This window comes from Anguilla rostrata, chromosome 3 (assembly GCF_018555375.3).
Source record: "Anguilla rostrata isolate EN2019 chromosome 3, ASM1855537v3, whole genome shotgun sequence".
Taxonomy (NCBI): Eukaryota; Metazoa; Chordata; class Actinopteri; order Anguilliformes; family Anguillidae; genus Anguilla; species Anguilla rostrata.
Window position 1 is genome coordinate 53,829,425 of NC_057935.1, and position 24,367 is coordinate 53,853,791.

Genomic DNA, 24,367 nt, shown 5'->3' on the forward strand with positions numbered 1-24,367 from the left:
ACTACAGTTTGAAATATGATAAAGTAATATGTAAATTGTTTAAACCATAATGAAATACCATCTCTAGTTGAAATGTAAATTTAAAATAAATGTAGCATGCACAGAATATGTGACAGAAGTGGATGGTTTGATTAATTTAACTCCCCGTTATGTAATGCCACAAACTTCTCTAGAATTTCTCATAGTACGTTACTCTATACACAAGGTTTACATATGTTCCTGTTCAAAAGCTTTTGAATATCTTATTCTTTACGCAAGACATTGTAGGGAGAGGGTAAACAACATTTCTGTGGGTCAGCACTAAACCTAGCTACTGAGCCATTTCTTGTTTGCTACATCAGGGTGACAGAGGTGGTGGTCTCTGGGTCCTTCCCTCTGTTGTGGTGTCAGCACATACCAATGAGATCAATATGGATGATGAAGGCACAGCAGCTTTTGAGGCTTCCTCCAGGTGTGTGTAGTGCAGAGGTGTACAATATCTTATCTGTGGTTGCAGGCTTTTATAGCCTCATTTTCATAGTTTACATTATAGTATCTTTACAATGTCTTCTTAAAAAAAGCACATTAAAACCATGAGCATTTCCTGAATCTGCAGATGAATTCATTATTACATATGTGTAAGTTTTTTAAAGTGTGTACGTTAATCATCTTTGAACTTTTGTATTCAAATAAAGTTTATTCAGAATTTTAATGCAAATCCAGTTTAATCGTGGAACAATTTGACAGCTTAGGGGTTCAATTCTGTTTCATTTTAATTACAATTAGCCTTATCATTCAGTGTTTTTTTTTTCTTTCTAAGATATCACCAAGATGAACATTCTAGGTCTTCTGGGGTTATTTTAGGGGTGACGGATGTGGATATGAACTTTAGGGGTTATTTTAGGGAGGATGAATGATCGATGAATGACCCCCATCCCCCCCCCCCCCCATTTTTGTAAACATTTCTGTCCCTCCGTTTCCACTTCCACCAGTCCCCACTAATATGTATACATAAATATTTGTTCCTCAGATGTATTTTGTAAGTTGTTGTAATTTTGGGAGTCATCATTGCACTCCCATCTAGTGGCAGTTTCTCAAATGTCACTGTATTAAATGGACTTCATTGATGATTTGTTTTAATGTCACATTTTCAATAAATTCACTGTTGTTTCTTTGGACAATAAAAATAAAACCATGTCAACATTTGCCAATGATGGCAACAGTAAAGTATAATCTAGCAATATATGTTTATTTTTAATCTCATGATTCTAATTATCTGATGGACTAACCATTTAGAGTTGTTTCACAAGTGCGGGGAATATACATTGAAAAACAAGGACTACTTTATTTTACATGTGCTTGTGTGTAGTTACATCTAAACGGGACAAAAACAATTAATGAATGCTTTTGTTTCACTGTGTGTGATGTTGTCTGGTGCATTTAGCTTCATTTATTAAAAACATAGATACCTGTAGGAACAGCAGATCACAGTCCTGTTTACTCTCTCTCTCGCTCTCTTTCTCTCTCTCTCTGTCACTCTCTCACACACACACACACACACTTTTTAAGTTGAATGTATTAACATGAATACACTTTATTGCTATTAAAACATGAACCACGTTATACACAGACAGAGGACCACATTGAAGACAAGATATTTGACAAAAATAATCAAATAAATAAGTTAAATAAATGAGGCAATACATTACTGTGGCATTCGGTCTGCTGGAGAGACGAATTGGTTTTGGCTGAGCCGGCTGGTGGGGAGAACACACGCACCTTAAAGGTGTGCTGCTCTCCACCAGCCGGCTCAGCCGAGACCAATCCGCCTCTCCGGCGGACCGAATGCCACAATTACAAAACAAAAACCCACAAGAGTATGGAACAGATGGACATAATAACATTTTGGGAATGCAACCAAACTGCATGTCACAACAAAATATTCAACTTGTGATAAAAAAACCTGAAAAAACAGTTTTTCTAAAAACTGTGAGAGAAAAGTAGGATCAAAATGGAAACATTTTATAAAAATAAACATGGCCCATGCTTTATAGTTATGTATATTCTTTAAAATATAGCTTTCCACTATTAATTTCTATGATACATTACTACTATAAATAAGGTACAGTCATATTATGATTCTTTTTGTTTTACAAAAACAGTGAAGCATTTATGTTAAATCTTTACACTGCCAATATTTAATATTTTAAAAGTGTCTGCCTCCTCACAAATGTCCTATTTAATTTACACTATTTACAAGTTGATTACATAATCATACACCATCATAGAGATGAAAAGCAGTGAGGGGCTTTTCCTATGTTTGTATGCCCAGTCGCCATTCCAGTGAAACAAGACTAGACAAGACCAGCCTAAACCATCTCCGACATACACAGAGGATTATAACCCACCAGCAGAAGAACCCATGTAATCTCTACTGTGGAAATCCAGGAAGACAAAGGTGAATACATGGCAACGTGTAAGACAGACTGATATGAAGAACGTATGGCACATATGAATCTCAACCATGCCAACAACCAGACTAGGAATCAAGCAGGCAGAAGCTGAATTAAATTGTAAATAATTACATGGGCTTTAGAACTTTGTAAACCTTTATGTGAGTCGGGTCTGTCAACAGGATATAGGAAGAGACAGAAAAAAGTGTTCAGACAATGAACAGGTGTTTGCTTTATTAAAATACATAAAAAACTACTTTTATGTGTGTTTCTTCAACAACGGATAAACAGTACTTAAAAAAAGAGCAGCGTCAGGATTGGGGGCGGAGGGGGAGGGACTGGCAAGGAGTGAGATTCTTTTGAAAGGAAGGTGATTAGTGTAGAATCAGAAGCTCTTTTCTGTGATATAAAATCATTTAAAAAGGGCACCACATGGAGGGCTATTTGGACCTCCTTGCTCTCCTTGTCAAATGTGCTGAAACTGCAAAAACCATTTCAAAGAAAACAGTGACTGAGCATGACGTGTGCTGAGAACAGAATTCAGTTGATACATATGGGGAAAACATGTAAGCTGTACATATTCCAAGCTTACTCACCTGCGGCAGCCTTTTCTTCTAGAATGAGGCAGATATTGTTGCATTAGATGAGGTGCCAGGTTTGTTTTGGGCATGTGTCTTTAAGCCTGTTTCCGTGCCTTGTGAAAATTAGTGTACAGATCATGAGACAAGTGCCAAGCCAGGCCCAGAAGGTCAAGGCTTCACTCCCACAAAGAAGAGCAATCGGTCCCTACTGAAATGGATGAGCCATGAGTTTGGATTTCTGCTACATTGACTGCCCTGAGCAGGTGTGCCTTACCTGTGTCTCCACTTCACATGTGCGTGCATGTGCATCTGTGCCTCACAAATAATGCAGTCCAAACATGTGGCCATTTAAACATTTTCAGTGACACAAAGTCCAATACTGTGAATATACTGTACGCATTGAAGTTGCACTTAAGACACTTAAAGATTGTCCAGATACCCAGTGAAGCACTCTGTATCATGTCACAATGATCAAAGAAATGTACAAACAAGCATATCACCTGACCCCACCAATGCTTATGCGCAAACTAATTTTACAGAATCCGCTACTTGATATTTTTGTTGAGGACAATTTTTCTCAGTGCTCACTGGATGTTGGATATGTTATCCTAATAGTCATGATCATATTCATAATAATCATTAAGATAAATATTATTTTTTACACAAAACAGTTTCTCCTTTGCAAAGTAAAAATAAAACAAAATCAGACTTAATCAGTTTTGACAAAGATAATACTGCACCCTGTAGCATCAAGCCATAGGTCTCACTTATAGCCCTGTCCATATTGCCGGTCTGAGAGTGTTTTTATGTGTGTCTATCTGCACATCTGCATCTCTTGTGTATGCATTTGTGTTGGAGGTCCTAGGTCCTAGGTCCCAGTCCAGTTTTTACTCCTGCACAGATGTGGTGGTGTAAGAGGGGTTCTGTGAACTCTGTAGGGCCAGTGGTGCAATTCCTGTGCTGATGCAGCCTCTGTAAACGTGTCAAGGAGCACTTGCTTCCCGTCCCAAGATGCATTGTAGCAAGTACAGTTATGGGAAATAATGTAAACAATAAGTCAGTATGGTGACACTCAGGGCAGGGAGTGCACCCACTTAACTCCAGACTGTCACATATCAGCTTCACTGGATGTGTGAGGGAATGGAGCAAGAAGAGTGTGTGTGAATGTGTGTGTGCGTGTGTGTGTATGTGTGTTGGGGGGGCATGGATGCACATGTTCTTCGAGGCCCCCCATAGATAACAGAAGTATGAGCCTCACTTCGTTATCAGGGTCTTGATGGGGCGGTTGAGGGAGCCTGCAGTGGTGGTAGCAGGAGGAGGCCCAGCCTGGAGGCCAGAATTCTTGGCAGGTAGGCTGCTGGAGTGGCCCATGGATTCTTCGGCGGCACGTAGGAGGAGCGTGTAGTTGATAGCCACCTCTTCCACCTTGCGCAGAAGCTGCAGACGCTGGGCCTCCGAGCGTACTCCACGTACCAACTGGATGAAGGTCTGTGTCAGGCCGCATAGTACCTGGAAGCTGGCGGTGACGGCATTCAACATTCGCGAGGGGCTCTTCTCCACCCCAGCCACCCGCCGGCATGATGCCCGAAACTCCTTGAAGCGAAGCGCTAGCTCCTGTTTGTACTCAGCTAGCCGTGATGACTGCAGCTGGGGCTCACCCTCTATGTGGGATCCGCCACTAGCGCACTGCCGTAGGATGGCCAGCAGCTCGTTAGCATCAAGCTGGGCGCTGAGGAAGCCGTCGGGAAGGGAGAAGGTTTTCCCCTGCAGAGCTTGCACACGCGCCAGGCTGCCCTCCAGACTGCTGCAGGCTCGTAGGTCAATATCCTGGGTCTGTGGCTCCTCCTCTTCCTCCTCCTCCTGCTCTACCTCCTCCTCCCCGCTGCAGTCCTCTGCATTGAGAACTTGCAGGGTCTTGCTGACCACAGGCATAGAGTGGGCATCCAGCTGCATACCAGGCAGCACCTGCAGGGGAATGGAGTAGGACAGCTCATCCTTCTCACTGCTCTCGTCAGCCGCCTCGCACTTGCGGTAACAGAAGCAGAAGGAGCAGCACTTCTCCCTGTCATCGTTGTCCTCACTCGGTAGTCCCAGCATTACCTCCGCTGCAGCAGGTCGCCCTTCCCGAGAGGGCTCCTCCCCCTGGATGGAGAACACGCCCTTCCTCTTCCCATCCCTTATGGTGGTATAGCATGGCTCCACAGGGGTGGGAAGCCTCAGGCCTGTTGCCCTTACCCGCTCCATTTCCTTTTCTAGACTCTTGGATTTTGGCTTAACCTCAGCATAGAGGGGTGCATTCTCATTGCCCTCAGCCTCCCCAATGCTGTACCGCCTCTGGAGCTTTTTGTACTGTGGAGCACCCAAACATTCAGGGCGGGATGTACAGGTGGGCAAGCAGGATGCCGCTTCCCCCCGAGGCTCTCGGGACTCCAGGCTGGAGGAGCGTATTCTGGTGGTCTTGATCTCCAAGGTATGAGGTCTCCTGGGTCCCTCAGGTAAATGTGACACCTTAGTTACTGCTGGCGGGGTCTTTGAGACTGCCCTTTCCCTCCCTCTGCGCTCGGCAGCAGATCCCACTGGCGTGTCAGGCAGCCGGATCCCCCGGCACAGCCTCTTGCAGTCGCAACTGCGCCGCTGCTCACGGGAGACACCGGGAACCTTCTGCACGGGACTGGAGCGCAGCTGGCAAGAGCAGGGAGTGCCCCCGGGCACTGGGGAAGGCCCCGGGGGCAGGAACTCAGCCTGTGCTGCCTTAGGTTTAAGCAGCTCTTCCAGGAACTCCAGCTCATACTGACGCACCTTCTGCAGCTGGGCCTGCCGTTCATCCGTCTCACGGCGCAGCCGAGCTGGGAACGTGGCTGAAAGCAAGTTCCGGAAGCTCAGGAAGGGGGCAGTGCGCTGCTGCTTAGGGCCCCTGTTGTTGCCAGCACTGCCACCACCGTGTTTCTTGTGCTCCACAGCAGGGATTGTCGCAGCCTTGTCTGCGTAGCTAGTTGTCAGTGTGGTTTCTACCAGCATGGGCAGGGCTTTGGGTGCTTTCTGTGTCTCATTGTTAGCTTTTACCTCCGTCTTTACATCTGGCATGTCTTTGCGCTCTGTCTTTTCTGGACGTGGAGAGTACCTTGGTGGGGCCAGGAGGCTTTGCTTGGGCAGGTTGGGTTCTGGTCCCCGCGTCCCACCCTCTTTGCTGCTGGACAGCTGCAAACCCTTGGCTTTGGCACGCAGACGCTCATCATCTGTTGGAGAGGAGGAGTGGAACACAACCACCTTCTGCGCCTGTGGGTCCTTCAGCCTCAGGGGAGGCTTAGGGTCAGGCCGCACTGGGCATGTACAAAACAGGTCATCCACTGGTAAGGGACCTTTGTTGTTAGTGGTTGAAGGCTTGGTGGTCTTACTGGAGGCAGTCTCGGCATCTTGGCACATATTTGTTAAGCAAATTTTTGCAGAAACAGCTTTGTCCACAGGCAAGAGTATCGGTAAGGCTTTGTTGGTAGTTTCAGGGCTAGAAGCACTGGAAACTTTGCCCTTCACATCCACATGGGAATTGAAGCTCAACTGGCTTTCTGGGGGTCCAACCGCCCTCTGGTCTTTGCTAGTCTGGCATATCTCTCCTTGATTGGCTACCTTCAGTTCCTTAGCAGTCTGAGTGGAGGGGTCAGCCATACCCCCAGGGGGAGGCTCTGGCTTAGGCTCCACTGTGCTCGAGTTGCTCTGAACCGGAGCTTGTGTCCGGCTCTGCTCCACTCTGATGCTGGGGCTTGGGGTCTCCTGGCTGGGGCTGACTATCAGTGGCACGGTCTTGCTGAGTATGACAGGTTTGGGGGGACAGGTGGCACGCAGTTGGCCCAGGGACAGGGCACCGCTGCTTAGAGTTTGAGTGGTGCAGGCAGGGATTGTCAGGGGAAAGTCACGGCGGCTGAAGAAGCGCTCCTTGTTGATGTGGTGGGCCAGCAGGTATGTCTGGTTTTGCTTCATAGCCGAGACCATCTCAGAGACGTCTGTCAGCTCAGAAGAGTTGGTCTCATGTCCAGAGTCCAATGATGACTCAGGAGTTATGGCCGCCAGCACAATTAGCCCTGCAGGGGGGAGCATAGGTCACAGTCACTCAAAGAATATAGTTGGTTCAGAGAGAAGTAGACACATGAGTCACAATGATTAAAAAAATAAGTTACAGAATTCATGCTGCTGAACAATAGGTCATAAGCTTTGTAACAATAGAAAATGTGTGAAACCACAAGAAAGATACTACTATTTAAGGGATAGAAATATTTCTCGAACTCTGGTCAACAGGAATTTTCATTGTTTTCTCTATTCATTTGCTCTGGTAATTAAAAAAAAAAACGCACCACTATACTGACTGCTCAATTAGTCAGTTGTTTAAAAGGTCATTACATATGCAGCCTAACTGTCAGTGCCTCATTTGACACCAAAATTCACTTTGGAAAGGATAAAGATTAGGATTGGCATTCAACTGACTTTCAAGGATACCTGAAACCCTGGTATAAACATAAGCTAAGTAAAGAAAGGTTGCAAGAAAGAACCCTTATTGCAAAAATAGGAGCCTTTGGTACTGAAAGAGGGTCTCCTAAGGCTACTAGGGTCTCCTGGCCCCTAATGCTACTGTAGGGCCCCTGGTCATTGTCAGTGTGTCCACCTGCAGTTTGTGGGGGCTGCTGGTGATGTTGGGGGTAATCCTCAGATGCTGCCAGGGCCTCCAATGCCTGCAGGGTGGACACCAGGGCATCGTCCAACTCCTGCGCGTGGTCACGAACTGTCCGTGTGGCCACACTATCAATCAGTGTGATGGGCACCTCCTCCCGTGCACCTCCTCCTGCCGTGGCCCCACCCTGGGCTTTCTGGCCTCTCTTGGGGTCATCCTCATCAGAACTGTTGTCCCTGAATCCAGGTGGTGGGGCAGCAATGGCGGGAGGGGGCGGCCGCAGCTTCTCGCTCCTGTCCTCCATCTCCTCGTCCTCCTCATTCCCTGGGAGCGGGAGGGATGTGAGGTCCACAGCACCCCCCTCACGGGAGGCGCAGGCATTGGAGCAGCGCCGCAGGGCCAGCTGCTGGGCCCCACCTCCTCCGTTTACTGCCACCACCCCCTCAGCAGCCGCCTTCAGTTTGGCCTTGCAGGAGTCGCAGAAGAAGCGAGTGGGCCGCTGGGAGGGCTCTAGCGTATAGGCCCGCCCTCGGAACCCAGGGCTGTCTTTACTGTGCCCCTCGGGCCCTGCGATAGACTCAGAGCTCTTAAGTGTGGGGTCAGATTTGGTGCGTGGCCGGCCCATTTCCCCAGAGACAAGGTTCTCATTGATATCCACTTCAGCCTCAGCATCACCCTGTGCCTGGAGGTCCTGGAGCTGCTCCTGCTCCTTCAAGTGTATGTGACAGAGGCCCAGGTGCTGGGGCTCTGGTGGGCCCACTGACCCCCGGGCTGGGTCTCTGGGGGGCCCCTCTCTCTCTTCTGAGCGCCGACCACTGCTGGACGTTGAAGGTGCATTCCGCTGGGCAACATGGGTGCTTCTGTAATCTAAAGATAGGAGTTATCACAACAGTTGAAAGGCAGAGAGTGTGTGTCCGGATGGAAAGACTATGGTACAGTCTGATGGTGGGTTTTCTGAGATGGATGTTGAGCTCAGTCTTGTGGGATGGAGGTGGAAGCTTGTAGGCTGGAGATGGATCCCATCAAAGCGGAGGAGTTGCCTGGAATTAGGGGTCCCAAACACACATGTGCTGACTTTGCCCAGGAGGTCATTTGATCACAAAAAGGCATGAGATGTCCATCATGTGTCTGACAGTGACAGATTTTGTCTCACCACAGATAAAGATGGCATGGAAAGAATAACTCCGAAATGTTAGTCAGGAAGATGAAGACCAACAGATGAACTGGGCTGCTTTTGCCTGGAGTGGGCCAAACTGTGATGGAGATGAGAGGAGAAGGGGCTCAGCCAGAGAACCACAAATGAAACTCTCCAGAGATGACTGTTAACATGACTCAATGGAGCTGGCCCAGTCACACATAAAGAAGCAGATGACAGTCCAGGGGGGTCCCTGCACACATTTATGGCTGTCACATGATGATTGGCTCTCCACATAAAGTGGTCTTTAATGAATGATACTTGCCTGAGAGACAGAAAGCTAGGAAATCGAGTCTGCAGACTTTCTCTTCAGTAACATGACAATACATGCAAATGTTAATCTATTGTTATTTTATGTCATGTTTGAGTAACATAAAAAAATGTAGCACAAATGACAATATCTTCAGAGGAGGAAAAATGTGTTTTCAGTTGTTTGGAAATGTGGATGAGTTTCTGCTATGATGACTGTTGAAGATAATACACGTGGTGTTTGATGTTTATGTTTGACATTTTCAATCTCGCCTATTGTATACCGTAACTGTTCGCATGAGAAATAAACATGATAGTCCTGGCAGGGAAACAAATTATTCCTGATATGAGACCACACTAGCAGTGAGAACATGCATTAGTGATGCATACCCTGTACTTGTCCAGCATTATATATAAAGGAGATGGCTACTAACTTACCTGCCTTGATCATGTGGGACTGACCAGGTGTCCGGCAGTAAATGTTCTTCTTGGGGTCTACAAACAGTTTGTAATAGCCAGATATCAGGCTGGCAAAATTGGTGGCATCTGGCCACTCCATCAACAGGACTAGTGGCTGAGGAGGGAGGTAATGACAAAGGTTAGTATGATACAGAAGTATGAAGTGCAGCACACTGCAGAGAGATTTTTTGATGTGAAGCACCTCGTGGACCTGGCCTGCAACTCACTCACTCATGTTTAACAGGATGAAGATTCTCTACAAGGGGGTGCTATTAGCACTCATGGTCCTTTGAATCAATGACACTGTGTGTCCTTGTTTTATTGACATGCCATTGGAAATAACCTTTTTTATGTATCAAAATGAGTTTTCCAGAAAGACTATAAAATCTGTAAACTCACTCATAGCCAAAGCATTTTCATCGAAGCTCACAATATAAACATTACATTGTGGTAAGACTGGAAAACAGGCAACTTAATTCAACTTCAGCTTATAGCAACCAATCTATTTTGTGGAAACAGGAAATCACATGTATTACCAATGACTATAGAAAGGTAAGATACGACTCCTGTGGTAGACCATATTTAGTAGTGGTAACAGAATGGCCAACTATGGATATTTCAAGAATGAAGTATAGTCTGCTTAACCAGTCTAGCCCAGCAGACTTTAGTTTCACATAGAATATCACCTTGGCATCCAAGATCGCCAGCTCCACCCGGGCCACACCCTGGTTCTCTCGGAACAGCTGGATCTTGGCGACCCGGCTGAACTCTGCCAGCACGGTGGTGAGGTTGTTCTTCAGGTCAATGACGTGGCTTATACCATGCCGAGGCCCGACCAACAGGCTGGTAGCCGACTGCTTCTCGTCCTGTTGAGAGAAGAAGAGCGAACTCACATGCTGGATAGACAAGGAGGGAAGATGCGCGGACATGCTGTGAAATGCAAAAATAAACGACTTGTGTGCTGTGAAAGGTGTGTGTAATGTGTAATTTACCCTTGGCTGAACTATGAGATTTTGGATACCACAGGGGATTGGTTAGGGGGAAGACAGTGATGGACTATCATGGACACACATTCTTTTTTGCCTTTGTTGGCCACCCCCCCCCCTCCCCCCCCCCCAGACGGATGGTGTCCTAGGTGACTGCCCTTGTTGCCTATGCCTTGAACCGGCCCAAACATTGCCAGCATGCCAGCAATGAGTTTATGCTGCAGGTTTTGATGATTAGAATTTTGTGGAGAGTTGTTTTCCCCTACATGAGTTAAAAATAGTGGCCATTACCAGACCCACGGTGTGGAACAGGAGACCTCCAAAAGGTGGCAGTTCATTCAGTGCACGCATGTACTGTAACTTCCCCTGCAGAGGAGGTACCTGCAGAGAGAGGGAGAGAGAGAGATAATGTTATTGCAATGTCACCAATGTAACTCTGTGTGGCACTATTTAACTACTTACATAGTGATCTTATCAAAGCAGTCCTGCTTGACTTTATAGCCCTGTACGCTGGCCACAGTGACAAGCTTGTTTTTGGACAATGCCAGGGAATGACACTAAAAACATGTAATTTATTTCTATCTGGAAAAATTGATATCATAAAAGGTTTACGGATCGTCATTATGTTTCATGTCACCAATAACAAAACGAATACAAATCAAGATTAAGTAATGCACTGAAGGTGCCAAAGGAGGGAAAACCTGGCTCTCCCCCGTCTCAAAGGAAACATTTGTATAAATAGCATACATACGGGTTCTTGTGGCAATATTCAACAATTTAACCAGATGGTCACATACACATCTGGGAATATACTTCATTCACAGCACCTCCATCAACTACCTTGCATCTTCCCCTTTCTGGTTTGTAATAATGTACACTATCTTTGATTCTAGTGCTATATGAATACAGTCCATTCAACAGGGATAACAAAATCCTACTTGGGGTAGGCTGGTGGCCATGTTTCGGTGATGGCTCACTAGTAGATTTTGATAGACATGCTACATAAAATTAATTTAAACAGCAATAGCTAATTAATTGTATAGTTAATTTATTTTTATATTGAGTCATTTGTTCTAAATTCCAGATTCCCACTAACTGAGAACTATATTGTGACACAAGACATATTATTGCTGTATGTTTTAATTTGAAAATATTTACTATATTGCCAGAAATACATAAGCATGTTAACATGGAGAACTTTAACATACAACCTATGCCTGCTCTCTAAAAGATGTAGGATGTTATACCACATGTGTACAAAGAATGAATGGTATACATCCAAGTGGTACAACAGTTACTTAAAGCTCTGTTCTACATCAGCCATAACATTAAGGCAAATCTATTGAGAACTGGTGTAACAGGCCTTTGGTTTGATTAAGTAAGAAGCAATAGTCACTGAAGTTTTCACTGAATGAGTTACTCAGTTTAGAGAGGAAGTGTAAGAAACTGGAATTTGTACTGAAATTGTTTGAGACTCCAGGAATGTTCCAAAGATAAGAATGTTCAGACTGTTCAGTGGCAAGGACAGACTGTTCTGTGTGTAAAAATATAAAAAAGCTTAATCTCAGTCTCTGGCTATCTACAGTGTGCTTGTACCATACCTTGCTGCCTGCAGGTGGGGGATGTTGGTAGGTCTTTAGCAGCTGGGAGAGAGTCTTACAGACATTTTTCTCTTTTACCAGTGGCAGCAGGGTGAGGGGAAGGAAGGGCTCCAGGCCCCACTCCTTCCTGGGTGAGAGAGAGAGACAAGGAGGGAGAGAGAGAGAGAGTGAGTGAGAGAGAGAGAGAGAGAGAGAGAGAGAGAGAGATTTCAAGTACAGTGGTTGGGAATGGTTGTCAATGGCAACAATTTTTAATATAAATTTTGCAAATTTGCATGTGTTATAAAAACGGTTCTACCACAGAGAAATAGTTGTGAATAATGGTTATATAACGTACTTCCATGAGCTGCTTTCACAAGCAACAAGCTTTAAACTTTGAAATACTGTGGCTTTTAATATTTTCAGCACAGAATCCCTTCTCTCCAAAGGGTTTACATGTGTCAGTCATTTCTCTGTTGAAGCACACAGACAATGGCTAAAGGAGGGCACCAGGGATAAGATGCTCAGAGTGCATTTCAGCTATCATTGCCAGCTATAGAGAACATGCTCCTGATGAACAGAGAGGGCAGTGACACTCACTCCACGTGCTTGAGGGAGATCTTCTGATTGGGCCTGGCAGCTGACACAGTGATAAAGATGTGGAGAGCCGCCAACTTCAGTGTGATATCATTCTTCCAGTCCATGCCAAAGCGTTCCTTGATGACATCATTGCGGCTCTGTGGAGGAAAGGAAAGGCACATCCTTCAGTCAGTCACATTATATCTGACAAGTTCTTTTTTGTTCAAAAAGGAACACAAAACCAGGAAATAAAAAACTGCTATGAGGAATGAAGATAGTCAAATCTGAACTTTAAGGAAATTTTTCACTCTATATTGTATAAAACATTCATGGGTGGGTGTGAGATTAAGGTCCAGTAGGAATGGTGTGCACACACATTCACGCACACATTTTTTGAGCGTGATTACACATTTTTTGAGCGTGATTATGGAGACAGCACCTGTATGTAGAGGTACTCAAATGCTGCCGGATCCCTCCTGAGCAGGTCGGCTGGGTCCTTGGGGAAGAAACAAATGCGGAAAAGACACTTCATCCCCTGGAAGTAGGTCCTCTGCACCACCTGGGAAAGGTGAGGGGGTTTATCCAGGGTAAGCCAGGTCAGCACCTCAAAAGCATATCTCTCCAGTATAGCACATTGTAAAAAGAGCCTTTCCTCACTTCATAGCTCCCAAGTTATACTCATACTTCACGCAAAGGAGAAATCATAGTATTCATTACCTCATCAAAACAGTCCATGAATGTAGGTAAATTCATTTTGGCCACAATATATATCATTGTGCAAACAGCACATTTGTGAGTGGAGTTAACCATAATTAATGTTGCACTATCCTTCATAGAGAATACCTTGGTTCATGGGGTTGTGCATACTTCTTGAAGACTTTTATACACATTTGCATGTAAAGTGGGACCAATAAATCCTTCTATAAGAAGGATATGATTAAGATTCAGGATAGCAAAGGCTAGAACGAATGCCACACAGCCATGAGGATCCCTGTCCGTGAAGGTATGAGCCATGTGTGACTGACTTGATGGTGTTGTTAAGAAGTGAACTTACATGTGACAGAGGCTGGTTCTCCTGCAGCAGATGCAGCCGGTGGTTTTGATCTAGCCCGCCAGACTCCAGAACAAGAGCAAAATGCTCGATATAGCGCAGAGACAGTCGATCCTGCAGTGAGGAGATTACATCCTGGGAGAAAGGGGACCGAGATGCGTTTTATTAACCTTTCTTCATCTGCAACACCTTCATTCTCCTTGATCCACCTTGGTGAGAACCCTCCTTACGGCAATGCTGCAGGTGTACCTCTGATATCAGCTGTGTGAATCCCAGTGAATGAGACATTCACCACAGTATAATTATGAAAGCTTTTTTATTGTCTGAACATTACACTGTCAGTCTTTCTTCTCTTTTTCGTGAGAAAAAACAAATTTTTGTACAATTTTATTACAGCCTATAAAAACGAGAAAATTTGCCTGCTGTCAAATTGAGTATAGTGCATGGTAAGACATTCCTTAAGTATGTTAAATAAAACACAATTCACCGAAATAAGATGAAAAATTTACTTCTCTGAAAGCTTCAAGAGACATTCTCAATTAGTGTAATGCAAAATATCAGTTCATCAATCCCAGTCATTACTTAGGCAACTGTGCACTCTACAGTGGTTACAGTTCTGGCTGTTATAAGAAATGACCAAAGGAAGTCCATTGCTTAATTGCAGAACCAGGAGTTCCACTCACATGTACCATCAGACCTCCCCAGCTCATTCAGAATGCTGCTGCTAATTTGTCTTTTGCTAGCCAAATACTTGCACGTCACACATGTCTTTTATCTCTCACCATCTTTCATCTTGAAAATAAAGATTATTGGCTACAAAGCAGGGGAAGGCTATAAGAAGATATCTAAATATTTCGCACTGTCCAATACATCATTAAGAAATGGAAGGATTTTTAACCTTACTGTGTTTACAACCAACAAAGCCTCCTCCATCTTCAATCCTGCCTAATCACCCCAAGTAGGCTAGCGGACCAAGTTACTGTCATGCAAATTCATTATAAATTAAACTACCTTAATTTCTCACATCAATTACTCGGGACCATAAACCAGATATGTACAAATAATTTGAAAAGTGGACATTCTGTTCAAAACGTGGACATCTGGCAATCCAAGCTGGATGGCTAGAGGTAACGTTACTTGCAGGTCCAACAGAAAACAAGCCAACTTCACGTCACTTTTCATTCCCTTGGCAAACTTCAACTGATGCCACTGAAGAAAAGCAATTCCAAGGTTAACTCTAGTTCTTGAACGAGCTCTGACACCTTATCTTTTTGCTTCACGGTATCTGGGCCAATGCAGCACCTAGCTAGTATTACGACCTCTGTCGTAATTTTGTGTTTAGATTTGTCTCTGCCTGTGTGTTTTGTGTTTCCGGTTTGTCATGCCTGTGTGTTTTGTGTTTCCGGTTTGTCATGTGATTGGCTGTTTCCATCTGCAGTTACTCAGCTTGAAAAAGCAGATGTTTTCCACTAACCGGTGGAGACTAGCTCTTCAAACTCATGCTTAGTGTGTTGTGTATAGTGACTGCTTCATTTGACTTGACGTATTTGACCTTATTTTTTTTTCTATTCTGTTTCCCGTCTAGCCCTTCTGGTTTGTTTGCTGATTAGATGTTGTGTATACCCACTGAATTGTTTCCTTCCACTCGGATTCTTGCCTTATCCATTCTAGTAAGTTTGCCCCATGATTTTTTCTTTCTGGCCATCCAATTTTCACCCCTCTGCTTTGTTTGCTGACATATCTCTGCAGAGGACCTGCAGAAAGGTTTAGTAACACTAGAGTAATGGTCACAGAAGTCTACTGTGCAGTGCTACTTGCACAAAAAATGGTCTAGATGGAAATTATCAGAAAGCAACCTTTCTTGTGATCTTGTCTCAAAACTAATCCTCTGAAATATGCAACTCAACACTTAGATAAACCAGAGATTTTTGAAACAAAGTGCTGTGGAGTGATGAAACAACATTTAACTCTCTGGCCATAAGCACCAAAGATCGATTTGGAGAAAAATGGGAAAAGAACACAACCGTTCATCATTAGGGTAGATCTATAATGCTTTAGGCTTGTTTGGCAGCTGGTGGCCCTAAAAATATTTTGTGAGTGGAGGAAAGAATGGATTCAACTAAATATCAGCAAATTCTTGATGCCATTGTCTCAGAGTCTGTAAAAAAAATTGAGTTTGGATATTTCAACAAGACAATGAGTCAAAACATACCTGAAAGTACGGGGGTGTACTAGTCATAGTCCCCCGATTTGAATATTATAAAAAATTTTCTCAACTAGAAGGGTTCCATGGGAAATATTCCAAGAATAGAAAGACTGTTATCTGGCTACAAGAAAAGTTTGGAATCTGTGATTTCTGCCGAAGTGTTACTAAGCACTGATTTAGCAGTTGCCAAAGCTTTTGCACAAGCCACACTTACAGTTTTTTTTTTTCTATCTGTTAAACTCAACAAATAAATAGGAAGTGTGCATTATACAGAAATACAGTATGTTCCCTGCAGAGGTTGTGTTAACTTCTTTTCGCCTAGAAATTCAACAAAACATGCCTATTTCCCAAACCTTTGCATATGCCACTGCATAGTGCTATTTTGTTCTTCAATTCACCTATGCCTTGTAGCATCAAATAACTCGTTTTTATAATGAAAACTGCAACAGAACTCTGTTCTCTCTGGGCACAGGGTCACACAAATTTGTTTCATGTGTTTTCGCCTGATTTGTGTTTCACTTTTCAGTGTATTTTCACATTTTACAGTTTAAATTTTCCTTTCATGTATATATTACACCCCAACAAGTTTGAGGGCTGAAGATAAATGATGATCTGCTCTGCTGAAAATTCCAGCTTAAACCAGCCTAAACAGGTCAAGATGGTTTAAGATGTGTTTTTGACACTTTTAGCTGGTTCACCAGCTCTTCACCAGCTGATCAGCGTATGTAGTCAGCTTAGCCTCCAGTTTGACCACCAGCATATTCTTCCAGCTTCACCAGCTTTGACCAGGTTTGGCCTGCTGGAGACCAGCTTTGACCACTTTTGACCAGCCACAGACTTTTCAGCAGGGTGAAGACCTTCAAGATACAAATTGTTTGCAATTATCTGTTATAGCATGTCATAATCTAATCGGTTTAGATTGTAGTATATACACAGATATTGATTTTTCATGTTACATTCTAAATGAACTGCATTTATTCAGAGTGACATCAGCACATCCTGCCAATCCTATCCTTAGATGTTTTTAAAAATAAGGATCTATTTAAAGGAAAAGTACTGTAGGAACTGCAATTGAATTGTTAAGAGATGCTGGCAGTTTATTCGCATCTCTGGGGAGAGGTGACCTTTTCCATATTAGCTGCAGTTAAAATTTCTTTGACAGTTATTGAAATGCTGTTTGTCAGTAGCTTTAGTTCACACACCATTTTAAGCTAAACTCTTTCCAGCGACTATGACATAAAATATTTCAGGTAATTAAGGAAATTTAACAGACTAATATAGGGCCACAAACATAAAAAATGTGAAACCGAACCGAACAACTGGTTATCATTGTGGTCAGCATCTTTCATGGTGTCACTTTGGAGTGAGTGACAAATATTCACTATTTGAAGCAACCAAACAGACAAGCAAATAAAATGGCAAGCTCATACATTTAATTAGGACTTCATTCTAATTTCTAACAGTGTGTGATGTCACAAGCAATGACCAAAAAATGTCTACAGTAGCCTACCCATAATTCAAAGCTCCCATGTGTTTGATCCCTCATGGACGCACAATGCACATGCACAAAAACACACATTAACTTACCCTGACCGTTGTACGACTGTCAAATGTGAAGGACTTGATCTGTCCATTCTCCAGGAACACCTTCAAAACATTCGGGATAAGCAGCAAAGAATCGTCTTTCAGCATTGTCTGAGAGAAAGATAAAGAGAGACACCAACTCATTGATTAGGTATTCAGTGTGGTATTCTACCTATAGCAAGAGAGAATAAGAATGTTAAAGAAGAGTGGAGAACTAAAGGAAATGAGAGAATAACTATGTCTGACTAGAAGAAAAATGTAGTTTAAAGGTCAATGATATAAATAAAATGAAATTGTAATATAGCCTGAGTGTAAAGAAGGTAATCAGGCCTGTTGTTGGCTGGAGTCGCACAGAATGTGCAGACAGGGAAGTATTTTTCAATTGAAAGTGGTTACATGGGTGTTTTGTTTCAGCTTTCCAGACGGCACTGTGACTGAATCAGTGAATCAAAGACAAAGATAGTGGAGACTTCGAGACATTGGTGGGATTAGCCAATTTTATATTCTCATGGTGCCAGCCCATTGAGGAACTGTGATGGAGTACAGCATTGCAGAAATAGTCACTCATTAAAAATACCCGTCACAAACTCAATTTTCTTTTCTCTCTCTTCAGCTCACAAAATATAATCCAAGAAGAACCGTTAACCTAGAGTGGAAGAGACCTGTCTTGTCTGGTTTACACCCTTGTTACACAAAAAAGGGGGAAGCAAGAGGTCAGCTGCTTTGTGTCTGGAGTGTTGCCTTTGGAAGCCTGACCAGAGTAAGGATGAAGCCATATGGGTCGTGAGGTGGGGGGAGATATGCAAATAAATGCTGCGACCTCTCTCTTTTGCTTCCATTGGGATTACATTAGGCAATTGAAACACAGTCCCACTTCGATGATCCATTTGACAGGCCAGTGCCGGGTTGCAACCAAAGTCCTGACCAGCCTATCCCCTGCTAACCAATGATGGGATTTTAAGAAGCAGAGAGTGGTGGGCAGGAGACAAAGAGTCAAGAAAAGGGAATGGATTTTATGATAATGTACATAATTTGCCATAGACAATGAAACAGACTTTCTGTGTTGTGGCTTCTGTTCCAGTGGACAGAAACAACCAATCAAAGTTGGGTGGTGTGGGGTGGGGGCGGGGGGGGGAGAGGGGGACTGGCTGGCTGCCTCAGCATGGTTACAGACAATCAGGTACTGGAGGGTACAGCATACTGCTTGATCAGCACTTCTTTCACTACTGGCCTCTGGCTCAGAGAACAGGGAGCATTAATAGCAACATTTAGCATAATAGACCAAGTGTGTCAGAGCCACACAGGAATAACTGAAGACTGCAGCATATGTACTTCATAAAATAAAAGGGATGGCTCTGCTTATCACAGATCCATACAAATGCATCTGGGCCCTGAATAGGCATGTATGGATAGCCGTGTGCACTGCGGAAAAAAAAACCAAAAAAAAAACAGACCAATTTACCCATTATTAAAGGCATTACAGAAATATGCAATGGTGGTCTGATCTAGTCTCTAAAGCCTGATTGGTAACATCTGTTGGAAATACACCCCATTCCTGGCTAGCAGCCCCTAGTTGGCCTTGTGCCTTTCCTCCAACTGAAGGGAGACAGATGGTTTTTTGAATTTCTTAAAAAAAAAAAAAAAAAAAAACCTAATATTTATCCTGTATTTTCTATTTGTAATGGCCAACCACATCTGTGGATGAGTACCATTACCGCAACATCCTTTGTCATTTCAAAAGTTGAGGCGCAGTCTTTGTGTTTGAGGATTATACCCCAGGCACAGCTTGGAGCAGGCACCCTGGGCCCACCGTAGGTGATGCTCCAGATCTATTACTTACAGTAGATGTGAAAGCTGGTGTCCACATCGCAGCCTCTGTACTGAATGTTGTGCACACACATATATGGCACTCAGAATAATGTAATTCCGACGAGATCATTCAGTTGAAAACAATGGGATGACCATAAACAGGAGAATTCCAACCAAATCCTGCTTTGTGCTTGGTATTCTGTATGCTTGTGAGCAGTGTTATTCTGTCAGGCCATGTTACAGCCCCAAGGAGCCAATGATAAATCTTGAAAAATACAAATTCTGTTGTGTGCAATAATATTATGCATGACATATGACCAAGACCTCTAATTTTAATGCCATAACTGACAGTTTTCTCACCTGCATTTCAGTCGTCCCTCAACTAGAGCTGTATCATACTGCCATTCCCCAGCAATCTGCATCACTTGACACTAATTAAGCACAGGCAATGCTCCCACGCTGCCACATGCTGCTTTCAGTGCTGAAAACTGCAGGCAAGCCTCAGAAATGTTAATGGTGTTGGGCAGTAATATGTTTTTTCTTATAAGAAATGCAAAGTTGACTAAAAATACAATTACATTGTCTGCACCGAAATTGTTCAACAAGACTAATCATAACAGTGAAATCAATTGCAGTGGTGTAGGCTTATAAAAAAGAACGGCTAAAAAAGATAAACAGATTAAAAGGATATCAACGACTCAAATGAAACCGCATCAACTGAGTTGCTTGGAACTAATAAGTATCGTTTAGTTTATGTAGTTCAGAAATACAGTACTCATGACATCCTGAATTCCAGCTGCAGCATTGTCCAGTTCTATGATCAAGCCTGGACCTTCCTCTAATGTGCTCCTTAGACATATTGTGTTGTGAAACTTTCTGCTTGGACAAGTCTATCTTTCTGACCACTATGAATTAAACTTTTGGGCAATTGCTAGCCCAAATACTCAAATAGATTTTTCTTGAAAAACAAATAAATTGAATGAAACTTTACCATCTGTCGACTCATCTGTGACCATCTTCTCTTTATGCAAGACTGCAGCCTACGGCATGTTCTTCTGCCAAAGCTGTTTTTGGGGAATATCCCCACCATTTCTTACACTTCTAATGAAAAATCCACATCATTTAGGATTTTCAGCTTTTTGAAGAGGAATATTTGTACTGTAAATGTCAGTTTGTTGTTTTTGTGCATGTATGGATTTGTTGTGCAAAAATAAATAGTCTCCCTCAGTGTGCAGTGTAACAGAAGGCTACTGTTCTGCTGTTGTGAGGGTCACAACTGATTGTATAAATAGTCAGGTGATTGTGAAACTCAATGCCTACATGACCCCATGGACATTTAGATAGTAATGTCAGTTGAAATCATTTTGGGTGATGTGCTGTAGATAAAGAAATGTCCCTAACCATATCACTACAGGACTGGGAAAATTGGATACAAAAGTGTATCCCATGTTTACCTATGGATTTATAGGGCAATTTCAAATATATATGGGAAGTAGGGACTGCAGAGTCTCATGCCCAGAATGCATGTATAGCAGAATTCATTTACACATCTACCACTTCGAGTGAGGGTTAAAATTAAAAAGAAAATCTTGAATTATTTAAGCTTTAACATTAGTACCAGTATTCACATTCTGACACATGTGGAGTTCTGCATTCCAAAAATGTGACTTAACAAGTGTTTCAGTCTTAATGAGTCCTAATGAGAAAAAAAATCTTTTTTTCTCTCAAGTAGAAAATATTAGCTTGTTTTAAGCTTGCTTGACAAGTGAAATTTCCTTAAAATCTTGAAATGAATCTGTCTCACGTCATTGGCAATATGCTTGTCTTATTTAGCACAAAAATAAAATATGATTTTATGTCTCAGTATAAGACTAAAATACTTATTTTGTGCTATGTATTCAGCTGCTGATGGTACATGAGAAAGCTCTCTTAGTTAAAGAATGCGCACAAAATAGAAGTACCGGCCTGCATATTAAACAAAAAGTTGAAAAGGAGGAAGAATGGCTAAATGGCTGCACAACAGTAGCTTTGTACCTTACACTATAAACATATTTCTGGAGCCATTCAAGTTTACTTCTTAGAAGAAAAAAATCATGGGTTGACATGTTTATAAGTTCAGGTGAAATTCTGTTCCTTGAATTTCTACTATAGAAGAACCTTTAGGCAGAATAATCTGTATGCTCCCAACCCCAAAAATTATGTAATGTCACTACGACATTGTAAATGCCAAACCATGCAAAATTACAGTGACTGTAACATAATACATTATATTTCATTCATCAAGTGCCCAGCTGTCAATGGTTGACTCTATATTTTCTTTGTTAGACAGCATACGTGGATATACTCTGGACGCACTGAGGAACACTGAGACCATCAAAAGGTATTTTGGTGATTTTCAAAGTGTTCTGTTCTGTTACCTGCCAGTGTATTTTTCTGTTTCTGAAAGTGAAAGAAGATTAAAAAGTGGAATACAACAAAGGAGAACAGGGATATTAAAATGATCTCTTATTCAACAGATCACTGCAAATTCCGCAGGCAGTTTCTGTGGTTGGCTATGAAAAATGTGTCAGGGATAACTTGTATATGATGTTGCTGATCACACAGACCATTTCCAGGCATCACAGTTTGAGAACTTCTGGCTTAGACAATGAGATGTTCATGGTGGAAGCTTCCAGATTTCCACAATGTTTTGAGTCAGAATGGCAGGAGGCAATGGCTCTGTGGAGAGACTGGTGTGAGTTAGGAGGTGGTGAGGGGCAGTATGTGTGAGGTTGCGTGTGAGTGCACGTGTGCGTGCACGTGTGTTCGTGCATGCGCGTGTGTGAATTGAATGCAGTGAAACATACGGAGTCTGGGTCGCTGATGGACACTTGTTCAGAAAAGCGCACTTTTGGAGGGTTGGTCCGCAGACGAGCTTTCTTTGCCGCGCTAATAAAGGCAGACTTGGGTGACTAGGATACAGAAAGAGGGAGAGAAACAAAAAAAGAGAGCGATAGAGAGCTAGTTTAGTACATACTCAGCGGGCTATTCTCCACATGCACCAAAATATGAAGCCAAGAATTGCATCACAAACAAAACAAATCAAGCCAATTCATGCACATTTAAACAATGGTTCAATTAAATCTTATCTGTGCTGCCAGCTTTATTGCATTTGGCGTAATATAATTTAGCCTGAAGGTTAATGTTATTTGAACCACTTGCATTAAAGTCTCATTAAGTGCTTGAGTCCGCAAGGTTCTGCAGGGAGAGGAGAAATAAAATATTCCCATGAACACCCAAGTGCACTGGCGTCATTTTGTTTCAGTCAAACAGATGAGTAAAAACATCCCATCAATCACAGGTCTCTTATGCCAGTTATGTGAAACGAGATGCCCTTAGCATGTAAGTTATGTCACATCCTTTTACATCACCAACCTGTTGGGGCTGGACCACAGTGAGAACAATAGATTCCTTGCAGCTCCTGCAGGAATAAATAGAGGGATTATTATTATTATTATTATTATTATTATTATTATTATTATTATTATTATTGTTGTTGTTGTTGTTTACTATTACAGTTATATTTATATAATGCCAGGCAAGTGAGAATTTGCTGAAAATTATGATTCCTGAATCCAGCAGTTTTAATATTTACCACCTCTGTGTAATGGATAGCATTTTGAATGCTGCATCCAGCACTGCCAGTTCAAATCTCAGTAGAACCCCCAAGGAATTATTCACTGTTCAGGGTGTGGAAGCTCCAGCTGTCTACTATTAATTATCCCCTCAAAACAGGACATCTCTTTTTAATAACCCAAGGGAACCAGCAACAGAAGACTCCTAAATGTTGTACATGTATTAAAATGTTGGGAAAAGTTTAACTATTAATTATTAACAAAAAATTAAACTCTAAATCAGGTTAGGATTAAATAGGTTTATTGAATAAAAATGATATGGCCATCAGAATAACAAGTAGAAATTAAAAAAAGAAGACTCTTGTCAGAGTACTACCCACTTCCAATGCCAGTGTGACAGGAACAAAAGGAAACAAGGTAGATAGCTAAGATGTAACAAATGCACAACCAAAGAACCACCACAAAACAAAAGAAAAATAATTGCTCTGTTCTACAAGACCCTAACACGATGTTGCCAACTTGAATCACTAAAAGGGGTTAGGGTTTTTTATAGAAACCCCTTACAACATATGTTATGAGATAATTCAGCTGTTGAATTCCACGAATAAAAATGGTAGAATGGAGAATGATGTTTATAAGTAATAACTGTTAAGTCCAACCAGTTATGGAATCCCATTCTCAGAGAAGAATATCACTACCATGTAACAAGGATAGTCATACAAGATGGATGTCTGCTCTCCTCTGGCTGCAGGCTCAGAAATGTAAATCTAAACTGGCAGGCCTCAAGAACCATTACGGACATGGAAATCCAGGTTCTGAATTGATTTCTTCAGTTGAATGTCACGAATTGTACATTCAGCCTAAATCCAAAATGCAATAATGGCACTGTGGTGTGGTGTGGCCCTAACACAAATTGCTTTATGTTCTGGGGAGAGAGAGAGAGACAGAGAGAGAGAGAATAAGTGGAACAGTGGCCAATGCTCATAGCATCACGACCCTGAATCATGCCGCGTTGCATTAATTCAAAAAGCTTGCAGGTGCAGATTAAATCCCCAATGGTGGGACGGTGTCTGGTTCCGCCCCATCCTCCTCTCTCAAGGTCTTTCAGGAAAATCACATTATTTACTCCATAGCAACAAAGCCGTGCAGCCCACCGCACCTGTGTCATATTCATTCACACAATGACAGAGAGGGCAGGGTCCTGGCTGCGTGACAGGCTGCCCTGCATGATTCTGAATGGGAACGGTTTGTAGCTAGGGAGATAGCTTCTACGTTGCCAGGGAAAACTGGAAACTACCGATGCACTGAAATGGTTTTCAGACAGAATATAAGTAATCACATTCAGCTGAGCTATTTTTCAAAAAACATTTTCCCCTCTCTCC

General features: G+C 42.8%; 1 protein-coding gene across 4 annotated transcripts in view; it reads right to left on the reverse strand.

Annotated features, from left to right (window-relative positions):
* Positions 1-1,555: 1,555 nt before the first annotated feature.
* Positions 1,556-24,367, reverse strand: part of frmpd3 (FERM and PDZ domain containing 3) — a 113,403-nt gene continuing 90,591 nt past the window's right edge. For 2 of the 4 annotated variants that reach the window (XM_064328288.1, XM_064328287.1), the window contains 12 exons: positions 22,786-22,831; positions 22,218-22,322; positions 17,566-17,673; positions 13,776-13,907; positions 13,161-13,280; positions 12,743-12,879; positions 12,164-12,290; positions 10,854-10,943; positions 10,263-10,442; positions 9,556-9,691; positions 7,668-8,540; positions 1,556-7,089 (listed from right to left, as the gene is read on the reverse strand). In XM_064328288.1, coding sequence (XP_064184358.1) covers positions 4,268-7,089; positions 7,668-8,540; positions 9,556-9,691; positions 10,263-10,442; positions 10,854-10,943; positions 12,164-12,290; positions 12,743-12,879; positions 13,161-13,280; positions 13,776-13,907; positions 17,566-17,673; positions 22,218-22,322; positions 22,786-22,831 — 4,876 coding nt within the window. In that variant the 3' untranslated portion in view covers positions 1,556-4,267. Of the gene's footprint in view, positions 7,090-7,667; positions 8,541-9,555; positions 9,692-10,262; positions 10,443-10,853; positions 10,944-12,163; positions 12,291-12,742; positions 12,880-13,160; positions 13,281-13,775; positions 13,908-17,565; positions 17,674-19,731; positions 21,980-22,217; positions 22,323-22,785; positions 22,832-24,367 lie in introns of those variants that run through there. The other 2 variants (XM_064328290.1, XM_064328289.1) reach the window with 2 other exon arrangements.